The following is a 12,794-nucleotide window of genomic DNA, read 5'->3' as shown; positions in this document are numbered from 1 at the left end:
AATCTCTGGGCTCTTTCGGTGCTACAGTCTGCAGTAGGTTAATGGTACAGCCCTGCCAAGTGAAGTGTTCCCAGCCCTGCCAAGCAAAAAGTTCGGTTCGGGGTTGGAGAGAGGTCGACCAACGACGACATACGGACCGACTCTTTTTCTTTTTCTTTTTCTTTTTCTTTTTCTTTTTCTTTTTCTTTTTCTTTTTCTTTTTCTGTTTTTTTGATTTATTCGTCCTGCATACAATTATCCATTTTCCATTTTTTTTTCATTCTTTCGGCGAATTTCGACCAGTAATAGTTAATTAATGATGATGAATGGATTTTTTTTTTCTGATTATCTCCACAGAAGTGACCCCACAGAGTGACCCCACGAGTGGAGTTTACGAACAACCAACCAACACTCACTTTTTTTCTCTGGCTTGTGGTGTCGTCTTTTGATGATGATGATGGAAAGGACATACGCCCTACCTTACCTTACCTTAGTACTCGACACAAGGGAATTATGGAGAAATATCCGCCGTTTCCGAAGAGAGGATTGATTTATCTATCGTCATTCTTCGTCTTCGTCTTCGTCATCATCATCATCATCATCATCATCATCATCATCATCATCATCATCATCATCATCATCTCGGTTCATTCTCTCATTGGCCATTTCTGCTTCTATTTTTTCCCCTCGGGCTGACTGTTGAAGGACCCTTTTTTTCTCTTGGTGCCTAAGACCACCCCCTGGTCGAATCGATCGATTCATCTATCTGAAGAAAGCGAGGGAAAGAGAAAAAGAGAGAGAAAGAGAAAAAAGAGAGAGATACGAGTTTTGTTTCACACGACGCAATTAGGGAAATGCAAAGACAAGGCAAGGGGTGAGGAAGAAGCGAAGAAGCGAAGAAGAGGGCAAGGATTGTACTTACTGCAGTCTGCAGGTAAGCACTTACCCCGCTTTTGAAAGAGAGAGAGAGAGAGAGAGAGAGAGAGAGAGAGAGAGAAAGAGAGAGAAAGAGCAAAAAAAGAGCGCGTGTTCCCACGTGGTACACGTACATAGGCGATGCCAAGAGGGGGGGACTCAGGGGAGGGGGTAAGGGGGTAGAGTAGTCGGGGGTGCTGTGCTGTGCTCTTCCTTTATGCAGCCTTGCACGCTCTACTGCATGATGCAACAACAGTATGCATGCATGAGTCAGTAGTGTCTATCTGCCAACGAATTGAAAATAGTTTATCTTTTTTTTTTTAAAAAAAAAAGTAAGAAATTATATAATATTATTTTAAAAAAAGAAAAAGAAAAAGTGAGGCAGGACACTCGTTCGTCATCGTGCAGAAGGTCTTGTCAGGGAAAGTGTTTTTCTTTTCGTTGGAAAAAAGAGAAAAGAAAAGCTAAGCCATTTGGGGGTATTGCTATGTCAAGTCCGTAGTATACCCTACCTATCTGGTCCGATGCTATCCTATACTATCAATGATATCGCAAGTAGGTATAGTATCTATCTTTTAGCAAGAAGAAGAAGAAGAAGAAGAAGTAGGAGTAGGAGTAGTAGTAGTAAAACAAAAAGATAGTATACCTACTTCCTCGGTGGGGTATGTCCTCTTCTAGCGTCGGATGTTAAATCAGCCTCCGTGTTCGGTAGTACAGTTAGTTTGATACATGTGTGTGATATGTCACGTGAGAGATAGAGAGGGAGAGAGAGAGAGTCTCTTCCACTCGGTCTACTGATCGGTGTGACTTTGTAGGATTTACTAAAAAGAAAATGGCAATTTTAGCGTGAGTCTGGAGAGACGACGCTGTAGGAGGTAGCAGTGTGGTGGCTACACACTATATAGAAGTGGATATACCCTCCGTTTTTAGTGTCGCAAAGTGTGCATGCATGGCACAACTTTATTTTCACCTGAGAGGTATAGTGTGTAGTGTGTAGTGGGTGGGTCGGTGGGGGTATACCACAAACAATTTTGAACAAAACACACACACACACACATACATACAACAAGGTGATGCGTGAGAGAGAAAGAGAGAGAGAGAGAGAAAAAATTGCAAAGCTTCCAAGACACAGGAGTCATGTTGATTTGTGGCCTTCACCACTATAATCTATCCAATGTCCACCAAGGTTCCTATCATTACTGTTATACAATATCGACATATGGCCCACTTGGTGCGAAACATTGCTTAGATGATAGATATACACATACACACACACACACCCACATCCACACAAATACACACAAACATCCCTCCTGCTGTCCTGTCTCATCCCATGTCTCATCGAATGTCTCGCCGGGGGGGGGTATCGTTAATCACCGTCACCAATCATGCTGCGCACGCGCCATATTCCAGTCCATTCATGTGGACATCATCAAGAGGAAAGAAGAGGGGCCCCTCGGAGGGTGTTGTGAGGTTCCAGAGATCAAAGTCCGGGTCCACAATCTCCAGATTGGGAGGACTCGACCACTGTGCTGTCGCTGCTGCTGCTGCGACTGCGCTTCGGTTGGGAGTGCACAGGCTTCCCGTGCTATGAATGTCCAACGGCGCTCCCTGCCACTGGTGTACCATATCGTGGTTGCGTGCAATGTCGAGTCCGCAGGAAGAAGACATCCGCTTGGAATCGTCCATCAGACTTGCTGTAGACGCGTCGTGGGAGCCCACGTCCAATGCCGCCGCTTGCGATCCACGCTTCCCGGCGAAGAGCTGGTGCACGAGAGCAGCGGCGGGATAGTTGGCTTCGAGTCGCTTGAGCACCAATAGACATTGGTCTAGTCGACTGCGGCTCCAAGAACTCGTGAACTGGTCATGAGATTTGGCTTGCAGCAAATGTATTGTCATGCTCGGCACGAGCAGCGGAATAATCATCGGTCCTGCGAACCGCAGAGTGTCGGAGGAAATGATGCGGTCCAGAATCCCGCTGGTGCGTGCGGATGCGTCTTTGACGCGCCCGTTGGCCAGTCGAATCAGCGTAGGATCTGTGCTGGTGCTGGCGGACGTGCTGGAGAATTCGGACGCATATGGCTTGTAGAGCGCAATCATGGCCGCTTCGAGGTGGAGCTGCGCATGCGATTCAAAGAACAGTAACACATCGGAATGGAAAGGACGGGCCTGTTTGTCCGGCAAGCACCGAGCAATGCGCCGCTCCAGGCTAGTCATGCTCTCGATGTCTAGCGTCGTCTTGCGTGGTGACTGGTTGGCCGCCAGGATGTCATCCAATACGAGTGTGAGCTGCAGCAGACCTATCCATATCGGTCCTAGATGGCGGAGCTCCAAAGAAACATACTTGTGCCACGATTTGGGCGCGCGATCAGGTAGCTGCATCAGATAGTCTGAGCTGACCATCGGCACGTTGCAATCGTCCGCATTGATTCGGAGGGGCCGACCGTGTTCGAAACTGAGCCAGCGGTCGCGGAAGAAACAGCACCACCAGATGTTTGCCAAGAGCCGTCGCCGCGAGCTGGGCACGGGATGTTCGAGGCAGAGGGTGTCGGGGTCTCTGTGCAGGCCCAGACTCTGTGCGGACGAGATGGCAATCCCCGTCCAGTGCCACGACTGCACATGATCTTGCATGTCGGAGTACCAGAAGCCCAGGAGGAGTGCGGATTGAATCTGTGTGACGGGATCTTGCTCGTAACCGAGATCATAGAGGCACTTCGCTCGTGCGTGCAACGTCTGTTTGAGTTCGGCACGAGACAGGTAACCGTGTGTCGCGAGCGTCGAATCTGATGCAAAGTTGGCTGCGACCGAGAACATACTCCACAGGAGCAGTAGACTCGTACCCTCCAAGGCGCCACCTTGGTATTGCTCGAGGAAGTCTGCTATGTCCATAATGGGACAAATCGGGTGCACGTAGTGGAAGTAGCATTGCACAAGATCTTCGCAGACAGCATGGCTCGGCATCGAGAAACAGCCTTTGGCTTCAGCGTACGCCAATGCTTCCGGTTCCATGATACCCATGGAAGATTTGTGGCCGAAGAGGGCATTTGCCTTGCGATCTTTGGAAGCATCGCACATGCTGAGCAGGAAGGCATAGTCTTGCTCATCACCTGCAAACGAAACAATCAGTACATATATCACAGTGATGATGATGATGATGATGGTCCGAGTACGACTTACCGCCAAAGAATGGCAATGTGTCCGTCATCGTATTTGACCGCTCCACAGTTGCGTGCGGCATCACGTTCGAAGAAAAGTCGTGTATTGGAGTAAAATAACTGGGCGATTCCAGAAATGGAGCAGAGAAGTGGAATTGGTCAGGACTGAACAGTGGCGCTTGCGGTCGTTCCATAGGAACGCTTCGAGGTGGTGTGGAACCCGGTTTGCTACGCGTGGGAGAGCCACGCGAGCTGCTTGATGTTGAAGATGCGGCACTACTGGCTTCTCTGCGTGGTCTAGGCGCACGTGAGTAATATGTACATTTTGGATGTATATGTGGAGTTTGGACGTACGGATACGGTTTGCGGGATCGCTTTTGACACTTCACTCCATCCCGTGTGCAACCTGTGCATGGCTGACCAAGGCTTTCCATGTCGCACTTTATTTTCTTCTCGTAGCACCGTAGGCAGGCATTGGCCTTCCCACGAGCTTGCTTGCTTTCCATGCTGTTGGCGCGACCTGCGCGTATTCTGGTAGACATTTTGGATAGTTGTGAGGGTGAAGTCCGAAATATGGCAGCAATGATCGAGACTTCGGTGCCCTCTTCATAATAACCTCTTGGTGGTCTATGCGCCAATGGCGATGGGGTCCAACCATTAAGAACCGTCGGAGCCCCGATGGGCGCACGTTGTCTTAGAATTGGTGCAGTTGATCCGGTCATACTAGACGAGCAAGTGCTTGCTTCCCCCATCTTCTCAAGTCTCGGCGGCTTTGCGCAAAAGACCGTCATCGAATGGGACTTGCAGTACGATTGCAAGCCGAAGCAGTGAGTCCAGCTCAGACCCCGTGCTTGTTGTCAACCACACGGCCCAGCGCAGGGCAAACATGCATGATCGACTGACGGCGGTGTGTTCGCGTCATACTTAGTGTGACATCCAGGCTGCTGATGTCGCCGCACAACGAGATGCCAAGTATATAGTAGTGGATCATGCGAGCAGCGATGCCATCTGGGAGCTCCATAATGGAAGCTAAGAACATCCCAAGTAGCTGTCGAATGGGTCGCACGTGTCGCCCTCAGTCCCGGGATAGCACATGAGCGAATGCACGAAACGCTAAGCGGTTGTCAACATCACATGGGGTGGGGAGGGGGGAGGGAGCTCGTAGTCTTGGCCACGGCTGGGCTTCCCGTGGTCGGTCGTGTTAGTATGCGAGTATCGGTCCGCGGAGATAACGAATGCTATGGGGGATCAGCATAGCGAAACATAGCCAGGATTGGACGATCTGTTGACGTGCTGTTGTGCGAGACCCTTTGACGTCGGGAGGCGCAGACCAGTCTGTATTGCATGGAGAATGAGATGCTCAGGCCGTGCGTTGCAGAAGACTCGCTGATGAGCGTCCAGGTGTGCTCTGGCCAGGTTCGAGCACAGCGATGCGATGGATCTACGCTTGTTTCTGTGATGTTGACCGCCATGAGTGGCAGCTGGACTGATGATCCGACTCGACACAACACGGTCTCCAGCCAGCCAAGCATAGCGGACAGTAGTCTCAGACTCAAGAAGTAATTCATCGCCGTCTCAGCACCATCGGTCGGCTAGTTTCTTTTGCCACAATCCGGCATGTTCGTGGCGGCTATGGAAGCTGATGACGGAACTCAGACCCATGACACCCCGATGCTTATCGGATATATTTCAAGATGGCATGGCGATGAGGCACAATCGCACGACCACGTTCTTTTGAGCCGATCGCATGATGAAACAGACCACGCTTGGCCAAGAGCCTGTCCGTAGAGGAGCACTTTGTGGGTCATGCTGAATGCGGCGTCTAGTACAGGGTCGAGATGCTTGCGAGGGTGAAACATATGGAGCAGAGCGTGTTCAAGAGCCATTGATTCGCTACAGCCCTCAAAAAGCTCGAAGATAGTCCTAGGGTTTCAGGTGTGAAGAATTTGTGGTGCCAGGTGCCAAACGCAATTCCGCCAATGTCCTCGACTCCTTGGTAGCTGAGTTGGGGAACGCGTAGTAGTCAGGGGGGAGGGGGGCCCAGCAGGGCGGCTCCAGCCACAGGACAGATGCTTGGCATTGATGACATATACCTTAAGGTGTGGCAGGGGTCGAACATCGCTTTCCGTCGCCGATGGTCATAGCGCAATATATCTCAAAATTATCTTCCTGCAGCTGTCCCTCAGCAAGAGGTCTGGTACGGTCTTGAGCAATTGTGGTGCCATCAAAAGAAGTGTTAGTCGGGAGACGATCTCAATCGGACAGTTCGCTGGCGGGATATTCGGAATTTTAGCTCGGGGCATCAGCGGTACCTGCGGCCATACCCCACAGACGTGGAAGAGGCAGCTTGTCAGCTCAGGGCACGGGTATTTTGGACATACGCCACATGATCTACGGATCGTCCCTGCCGTGCTTGCAACGTCCCCTGAGCCTCTTCGCTGATCGTCACCTGTGCACTGTGTCTCTGTCGCAATCCAAGTATTAGTAGGAGGCAGCTACAGTAGCCGGCGCTGAATTACGATCTCCCATCTTCATCGTGCGGAAAACTCGAGCAATAGTGCCCAGAACGTTCATGGGGGCATGTTGATACTCGGGGCGGAAGATTGTTACTATAATTTGATCAGGCCAGTCTGGAAGCGGCCGACCGACAGCGAGCTTGACGGCCACGTTTTTGTGCCTGCGGCACTTGCACACACGTGTGAGTGTGAGATCCGAGCCTGCGACTTGGCTGCAGGCCTGCGTCCTGCGGGCATGAACCAGGGCAGTGTGAATAAGGCTCGTTGGACGCCGAGCGTATGGGATAACACGGTTCGCAGATTTTCAAGGCTCCGCTCTGCGAAAGCAGATGGCTAGGGAGGCGAACCAATGCATCTCAACCTGAGGCAAAGCAGCCCTGGAGGTGTGAGGCGAGCCCGGCGTCATAAGCTACGCTGCAGGCACCCTGGGGTAGTCACGGACAGTCGAGCGGTCAGGGGTTCCAGCATCACCTGACCGGTGCGCGTCAGGTCTTGTTCCGAAACGGTGCGGAGAGCTAGTTTCTATCGCGTCAGGCGATGAGACAGCCAGGAACTTGAAAGGCCACGCGAGGCGGCGGCGGGGACCCGATGCTGGATGCGCTGGGGAGGGCGTGCAGAGCGGCGGGAGCGCATGTATCCGGTCGCCCTCGTAGTTCGTAGTTGAAGATGTAAGGAGAGGTGAAGAATGGCAGTGGGATGGAGAGTGTTCTAGTTGGGTTGGGACAGTAGGTGAGGTAGGTAGTAGACAGACGATAGACGTAGCGTGTAGTAAGTGAGGACACTAGCGCACACGCGATTTTGATTGGCTGCGGCGAACGCGGAGGTGACACCCTCCTACGTACCTCCGGCAAGGTACCTCGCTCGCTCCCGTTTCCGTTTTTGTCCCCAGCCCTCCAGACACCAGAGTCGAGTCCAGACAGCCTACGAAAGACGACATAGCCACAACACACGCCGGGACATGTCAAGATGCCGCTCGCAGCGCTTCGCACCGTAGCAAAGCCTCAGGTACGTCAACGTCAACCATGCTCTCCCCTCCGCTCCGCTCCACCCCCTACGTACCATCCTGACGCCATCACGTGCACGCAGAACGGCGTGGGAGCCTTCATCCTGCAGTGCAAACGCCTCGACTTCCACTATTGCGACTGGGCCGGCAGCAGTCGAGGTTTGAAGTAAGTGCGGCCATTCATGCCTCCTCGCGCCTCTACTCACACCACCGCCCCCTCCAGCGCCTTTCTCAAGTCGCGCCTCGCCGCCTTCGCCGCCGCCAACCCGTCCATCGAGATCACCGTCTCGCCTCGGCCAGGCCGTCATCCCGTCATCACTGGCACCTACATCAATGGCCGCACGAAGCCCGTCTGCGTGCGGAACCTCGACACCAACGAGATCATGCAGAAAGTACTGCTATTGCGGAACGCCAATGGCGAGAAACTGAGACGCGTGACCAAGCCCGTAAAGAGTCTGAACGAGAGTGTGAGAGGCGTCTGGAGTCCTTACCATGTGGCTGAGCCGTACAAGATATGAGAGCAATAATCGAAGGCTGCTTTACAACTTTCCTCAGCCTGTGCGCCTGTCACGATCACAGTCGCTGCCAACACCGCGCCTCACCAACTGAAGCCTCGGCACATTCGACCCACTTTATTACTCGAAGGCTGTGCGCGACTCTGGTGCCGGTATATTCGCCGGCCAAGCCTCGTGTCGATGGGACGCCGTTACCCGCGTGTGCTCATAGGGCTGATGGCCACCACATGGCCTGGAAGACCGCGCCTACGTAGGCTGCTGTAGCGATGGGAAATAAGTGTCCGCGGCTCATTGCCGGTGGCGAGGGGTAGGGCATCCCGGGGATCTATAGATTATTGCAGACGCTGAGTACCTGTAGACTCGAATCATGGGTCATGTGTTATAGATAAGGTATCGTCACTACCTACCTACGCCTTGCTGGCCCTGTCTTGGCAGTCACCTTCTAATATGCCTTAGTGATACCAGCCCGACGTTTCACTTTTGTGGCGGCCCGACTCGGGGGGGCAGCCCAAACCGGGAAACGTGACAAAAATGGCTTGCTGTAAAAATGTCCGATGTGGATTCAGCACAGTGGTCCGATGGGGGGCATGAATGGGGAATAACAGCTGACAGCCTTGTTATTTACCAAAAGAGAGAGAGCCCAGAGAGAGAGAGAGATACAGAGAGAGAGAAAAGTAACTTACCTAAGCTGCCCTACCTTACTCTATCGCATTGACAAAAAGTCAGACATACTTGTTCCAGTTACCTCTTAGGTCGGGTATATCAAGGCTCGCAGTCTACATAGCGGCAGGTCCAATGTCTCGATTCCAATCATCGTTATCATCTACTAGTACATGAGGGTATCATTCATCGTCATCATGAGGTCGGTCTGCTACCTATAGGGATACCATGTATACCCAAACTGCCCAGTGACGACGTACCTGTATTGGTATATCTTATGTAAGGTAGGTAGGGAATGTAGCTACATATGGACAAAACGACAAATACGAGCTACCTATTTTGGAAGAAATATATCTTACCTAACCCTAACTTTGCCTACCTAACCCTACCCAAGATACCTATCGAAACTCTTGTTCACTTTCCATGTAACTCACCAAGACTTGTCATCAATTACATACCTAGGTACCTCGGATACAGCTGACCGACTGGCTGATTGACGGGGCGGGTTTCCCATGACGCGCGGTCAAAATACTAAGGTAGTTTTGGTACTTCGGGTTTCATTCAGATAGATGCGGTACCTTACATGTACAGTATGTAGGTACCTGACCTAGGGACAACTGCGCGATTTCAACTTCGGTTTTCGGATTTGCAAAAAGACGGTCGTCATCGGCATAAGGTGAGATCACGGGGTTTCGCGGCTGCGTATCAATAAGATACAGGTACCTACAGTACCTAGGTACCCACCAGGTATCTACATACCTGTACCTGCTATGCTACTGCCAAATACCCTCTTTTGTTTTTCTTTTTTTAAATCGATGGCCTGAGAATAATCACCTGTTTATCATCACCATCTACGAAGACTTTTTCGCAGCAGGGATACTTTTTTTTTCTTTGCGAGCATTGTCTTAGGACGCAGAAAGAAGGAACCAGCCGCTCTTTTTTTCTTCCACGTCTGCCCGCGAACCTAGTCTACCTCCTTACCTCAACGGCAGGAGTACCTCCACCCTCGTCTGCACTGGTCCCGCAGTCGTCCACAAGTAGTGGTCGCGCGTGACAGCAGGAGACGTTCACACTGCCGCAGGTTCGAACACCGGGGCTGTCTCGTTGCTTCGCGCAGCACTCGCAGCATACAAAGCTTGAATGTCTGTACGCCATTGAGGAACATGGGGCCTGATGATCCGTCGATCGTACGTCAGCATTCCGTTGACTTCGCCTTCGACGTCAGTCTGCCGCCAAACCATATCTCAGTCAGCAGCTGTCTCAATGGGACATTGGGATACACATTTCGTGCACTCCTACCGTTTGCGTCCAGACTCCTCCGGCACAAGAGTACATCTCAACTTGCGATAACAGCTCGCTGAGCAGAAAGTGTCCACGACGATTCCAGATGTCTAGCGTTTGATCAATTTCGTACGTCTGGTTGATGGTATCAAGAGCCTCTTCCACTTTCCACAGATTCTTGGCGGAGACATTATGTCCTGTACCACCAAACTCTCCCTGAAAACCGATACGGCTAGGGTCGAAAGGAGAGCTAGCGATAGAGTACCAGGGTGTGCCGCACTGTGGGTTCGCATAATGGTGATTGTCGCTAAAGTCTCCAGCTCCGTGGTCGTACCAACCTGTATTGGAATTGACGAGACGTGTTGGATCCAGGCTCTTGACGAAGTCAGTGAGCTGAAACTCCGGGTATGGCTGAGTAGTCAGCTGTCCCCATCCCTCATTGTATATGACCCATGAGAATATAGACGTGTAGGACCGGAATTGAGTGACGAGGATTTCGAGCTGCCGTTGGAACTCAGCTTGCTGAGCGTCGTCGGGCAGGATCGTCTCTCTCGTACAGTTCTGGAGTGTGCGTGTCTGGCTTGGACGTAGTGAGGGCATATCTTGCCTAAGAGTAGCCGACGCAGGGTTAGCAAGTGTTCTTGGAATAGCGGACCTGTTTCAGCAACGTCTGCCCTTCAGCTTGTCGCTATACAGGACTGGAGCGCAGTGATATATCGCGCAAATGACAAGCCCTCCATCACTTGACTTACATAACAAGAAGTCCCAAACGATCAGCGGCTTCGTAAAAAAGCGGTGGTTCAACCTTGATCTTCAGCGGGTATCAGCAGGTTCTCGTAAGCTTTGGAAGTGCGCAACTCTGATTCCTGAGAAAGACGGGACGTACGTGTTTCCTGAGCATGTCGAAGCCGATAGTCTTGAGCACCTCCAGATCGTAAACCATAGCTTCATAGGTCGGCGGCGTGTAGATACCGTCTGGCCAGTACCCTTGGTCAAGAGTTCCAAATGGAAAGTAAGAGGCTCCGTTTAGAAGTACACGTTGGACACCATTGACGCTCCCTCTTGAGATTGTTCGAAACCCAGTGTAGCTCTGGATCGTGTCGTTCGCAGACTTGATGGAGACATCGTACAGCGTCGGAGTCTCAGGCGACCATAGCCGCGCATTCTCCACCATCAGACCGAATGCCGAATTTGATTGACCGGTGCCAGTTGCCACTACGATCGTGGTGTTCTTCTCATAGACTGTGACACTGACAGCGGATGTGACATTGCCTGATGTCATTGCCTTGATGGTGAGGTTGCCGTAGGCGTCTCCGTCAATATCGAGAGAGCTGACGTGATCGAACGGTACAGACTCGAGCCATACAGTCTGCCAGATACCGCTGCAGGACGTATAGAAAATATGCGATGGTTCGAGAGTCTGTTTACCAATGGGAATGACATTGGCATCGCTATCCGTAGGGTCGTGTACAAATACGACCAGCTCATTTGCGTCTCCTGCTTCAAGATGATCTGTAATGTCCACGGAGAATGCAAAGTAACCTCCTCTGTTGAATGTCACGTTCTGACCATTCACAAAGACAGTTGCTTCATAGTCAACAGCATCAAAGTTGAGAAGAACACGATCTCCGGACCAGTACGCTGGCACGTCAAATGTTGTTCGGTACCAGGAGTACAGAAGTCGCTCTCCCTGGATACCGCTAAGTGCAGACTCGAGGCAGAATGGCACAAGCACCTCCCGAGCCAGACTTTGTCCGAAAGGGGGATTGTTAACATCCTCTAGGCTGGTCGCATTCGTCCACTGCCAGATACCATTCAAGCTCTTCCATTCCTTGCGTCTCAGTTTAGGCCGGGGGTGCTGTGGCCTATTCGTAAGTCAGATCTGCCAACATGCAGCCTGTCTATCCTTGAAACGGGCAAAGTTACCATGGAGTTAGTCCGACCTGCGAAGTATACACAGTGTCCAGAGGCGGCGTTTGCAGCTGGTATGGCTGCGTAGCGTTCTGTGATTGTCGTGCAAAGTGAAGAGGTATGTGACCTAGAGCACTGCCTAGAATTAGAAGAAAGGTAGCGGGAGAGATCCGAAATATTTGCATTTTGCTGGCATCTAAGATAATAGAAGCCTGAACCAGCAGAAAAGTGGAAGTGGGCGAAGTGTTGCAGAGAACTTGATCGCTTTGGCTCTTAAAGGGGCAACAGTAGCGGGAACACATAGGTCATAGCTGCGGAAGGTGCATACAACCAGAGACCTCAGGTACACCTCAGATCCAAACCGCTTTGCCTACAAGAAGTTACGTGGAGGTCTGCAGATTGCAGTGATCATGCTTTCGAGCCCTTGTCCTGTTCATCCTCCATTCAATTGCTTGAATGCTCTCTGGATGCTCGGCGCAGATGCCCCATTTGCACACAAGGTGTTGATACATATTGGTTGCAGCTGGTCATCTGCGGAGAAGCTGCAATGCATCGACCGGGAAAGAGTCCAGCTCATGCAGTGTAAAGAGCCAAGAGGTCACCACCTTGGTGTGCTGTATTCTTTCTTCCGGTCGTGCGTCTGGAGGGTGACATGAAGAAGTACAACCACCCCAGCTTGGCAGGAAAGGTATTTGAAGCTTGGGTGAGGTTGCACGGCGCGCGTCCACATGCCATGCCAATGACTCGGAGTCCGAGCGCGTCTCGCGGTAGGAGGTGCTGATGTTGAGGCTACATCCTGGAAGACTGCAATCGACGTCTCTCACTGATGGGAAGTATACGCATCGACCGAGTCGTCTTT

General features: G+C 51.6%; 4 protein-coding genes across 4 annotated transcripts; 2 read left to right on the top strand and 2 right to left on the bottom strand.

The window, feature by feature from the left end:
• Window positions 1-2,280: 2,280 nt before the first annotated feature.
• SEPMUDRAFT_105719 (Fungal_trans-domain-containing protein) lies at window positions 2,281-4,591 on the bottom strand (the record flags this gene model as incomplete). Its single annotated transcript, XM_016900587.1, has 3 exons — window positions 2,281-4,001; window positions 4,072-4,346; window positions 4,404-4,591. 3 exons carry the CDS (start codon window positions 4,589-4,591, stop codon window positions 2,281-2,283), a joined length of 2,184 nt encoding a protein of 727 aa, XP_016763585.1.
• Window positions 4,592-6,083: 1,492 nt separating this feature from the next.
• On the top strand, window positions 6,084-7,014 carry SEPMUDRAFT_123759 (uncharacterized protein). The gene has a single exon (XM_016901860.1). It carries the CDS (start codon window positions 6,630-6,632, stop codon window positions 6,900-6,902), a length of 273 nt encoding a protein of 90 aa, XP_016763584.1. The 5' UTR covers window positions 6,084-6,629; the 3' UTR covers window positions 6,903-7,014.
• Window positions 7,015-7,467: 453 nt separating this feature from the next.
• SEPMUDRAFT_123758 (L51_S25_CI-B8-domain-containing protein) lies at window positions 7,468-8,655 on the top strand. The gene is made up of 4 exons (XM_016901859.1): window positions 7,468-7,570; window positions 7,652-7,734; window positions 7,792-8,473; window positions 8,540-8,655. The coding sequence occupies exons 1-3, from the start codon at window positions 7,532-7,534 to the stop codon at window positions 8,084-8,086; spliced, it is 417 nt and encodes a 138-aa protein (XP_016763583.1). The 5' UTR covers window positions 7,468-7,531; the 3' UTR covers window positions 8,087-8,473; window positions 8,540-8,655.
• Window positions 8,656-9,556: 901 nt separating this feature from the next.
• On the bottom strand, window positions 9,557-12,120 carry SEPMUDRAFT_60316 (glycoside hydrolase family 2 protein; the record flags this gene model as incomplete). Its single annotated transcript, XM_016909520.1, has 5 exons — window positions 9,557-9,969; window positions 10,043-10,631; window positions 10,777-10,835; window positions 10,911-11,889; window positions 11,951-12,120. The coding sequence occupies 5 exons, from the start codon at window positions 12,118-12,120 to the stop codon at window positions 9,811-9,813; spliced, it is 1,956 nt and encodes a 651-aa protein (XP_016763582.1). The 3' UTR covers window positions 9,557-9,810.
• Window positions 12,121-12,794: the final 674 nt, after the last annotated feature.

Source organism: Sphaerulina musiva, assembly GCF_000320565.1.
Source record: "Sphaerulina musiva SO2202 unplaced genomic scaffold SEPMUscaffold_2, whole genome shotgun sequence".
Taxonomy (NCBI): domain Eukaryota; kingdom Fungi; phylum Ascomycota; class Dothideomycetes; order Mycosphaerellales; family Mycosphaerellaceae; genus Sphaerulina; species Sphaerulina musiva.
This window is presented reverse-complemented; position numbering and strand designations above follow the sequence as displayed.

Coding starts and splice junctions, on each gene's coding strand:
- SEPMUDRAFT_123759 (XM_016901860.1), top strand. CDS start 6,630: ATGTTGATACTCGGGGCGGAAGATTGTTACTATAATTTGATCAGGCCA.
- SEPMUDRAFT_123758 (XM_016901859.1), top strand. CDS start 7,532: ATGCCGCTCGCAGCGCTTCGCACCGTAGCAAAGCCTCAG. Junction 7,571..7,651: donor GCACCGTAGCAAAGCCTCAG/GTACGTCAACGT, acceptor ACGTGCACGCAG/AACGGCGTGGGAGCCTTCAT. Junction 7,735..7,791: donor GGCAGCAGTCGAGGTTTGAA/GTAAGTGCGGCC, acceptor CGCCCCCTCCAG/CGCCTTTCTCAAGTCGCGCC.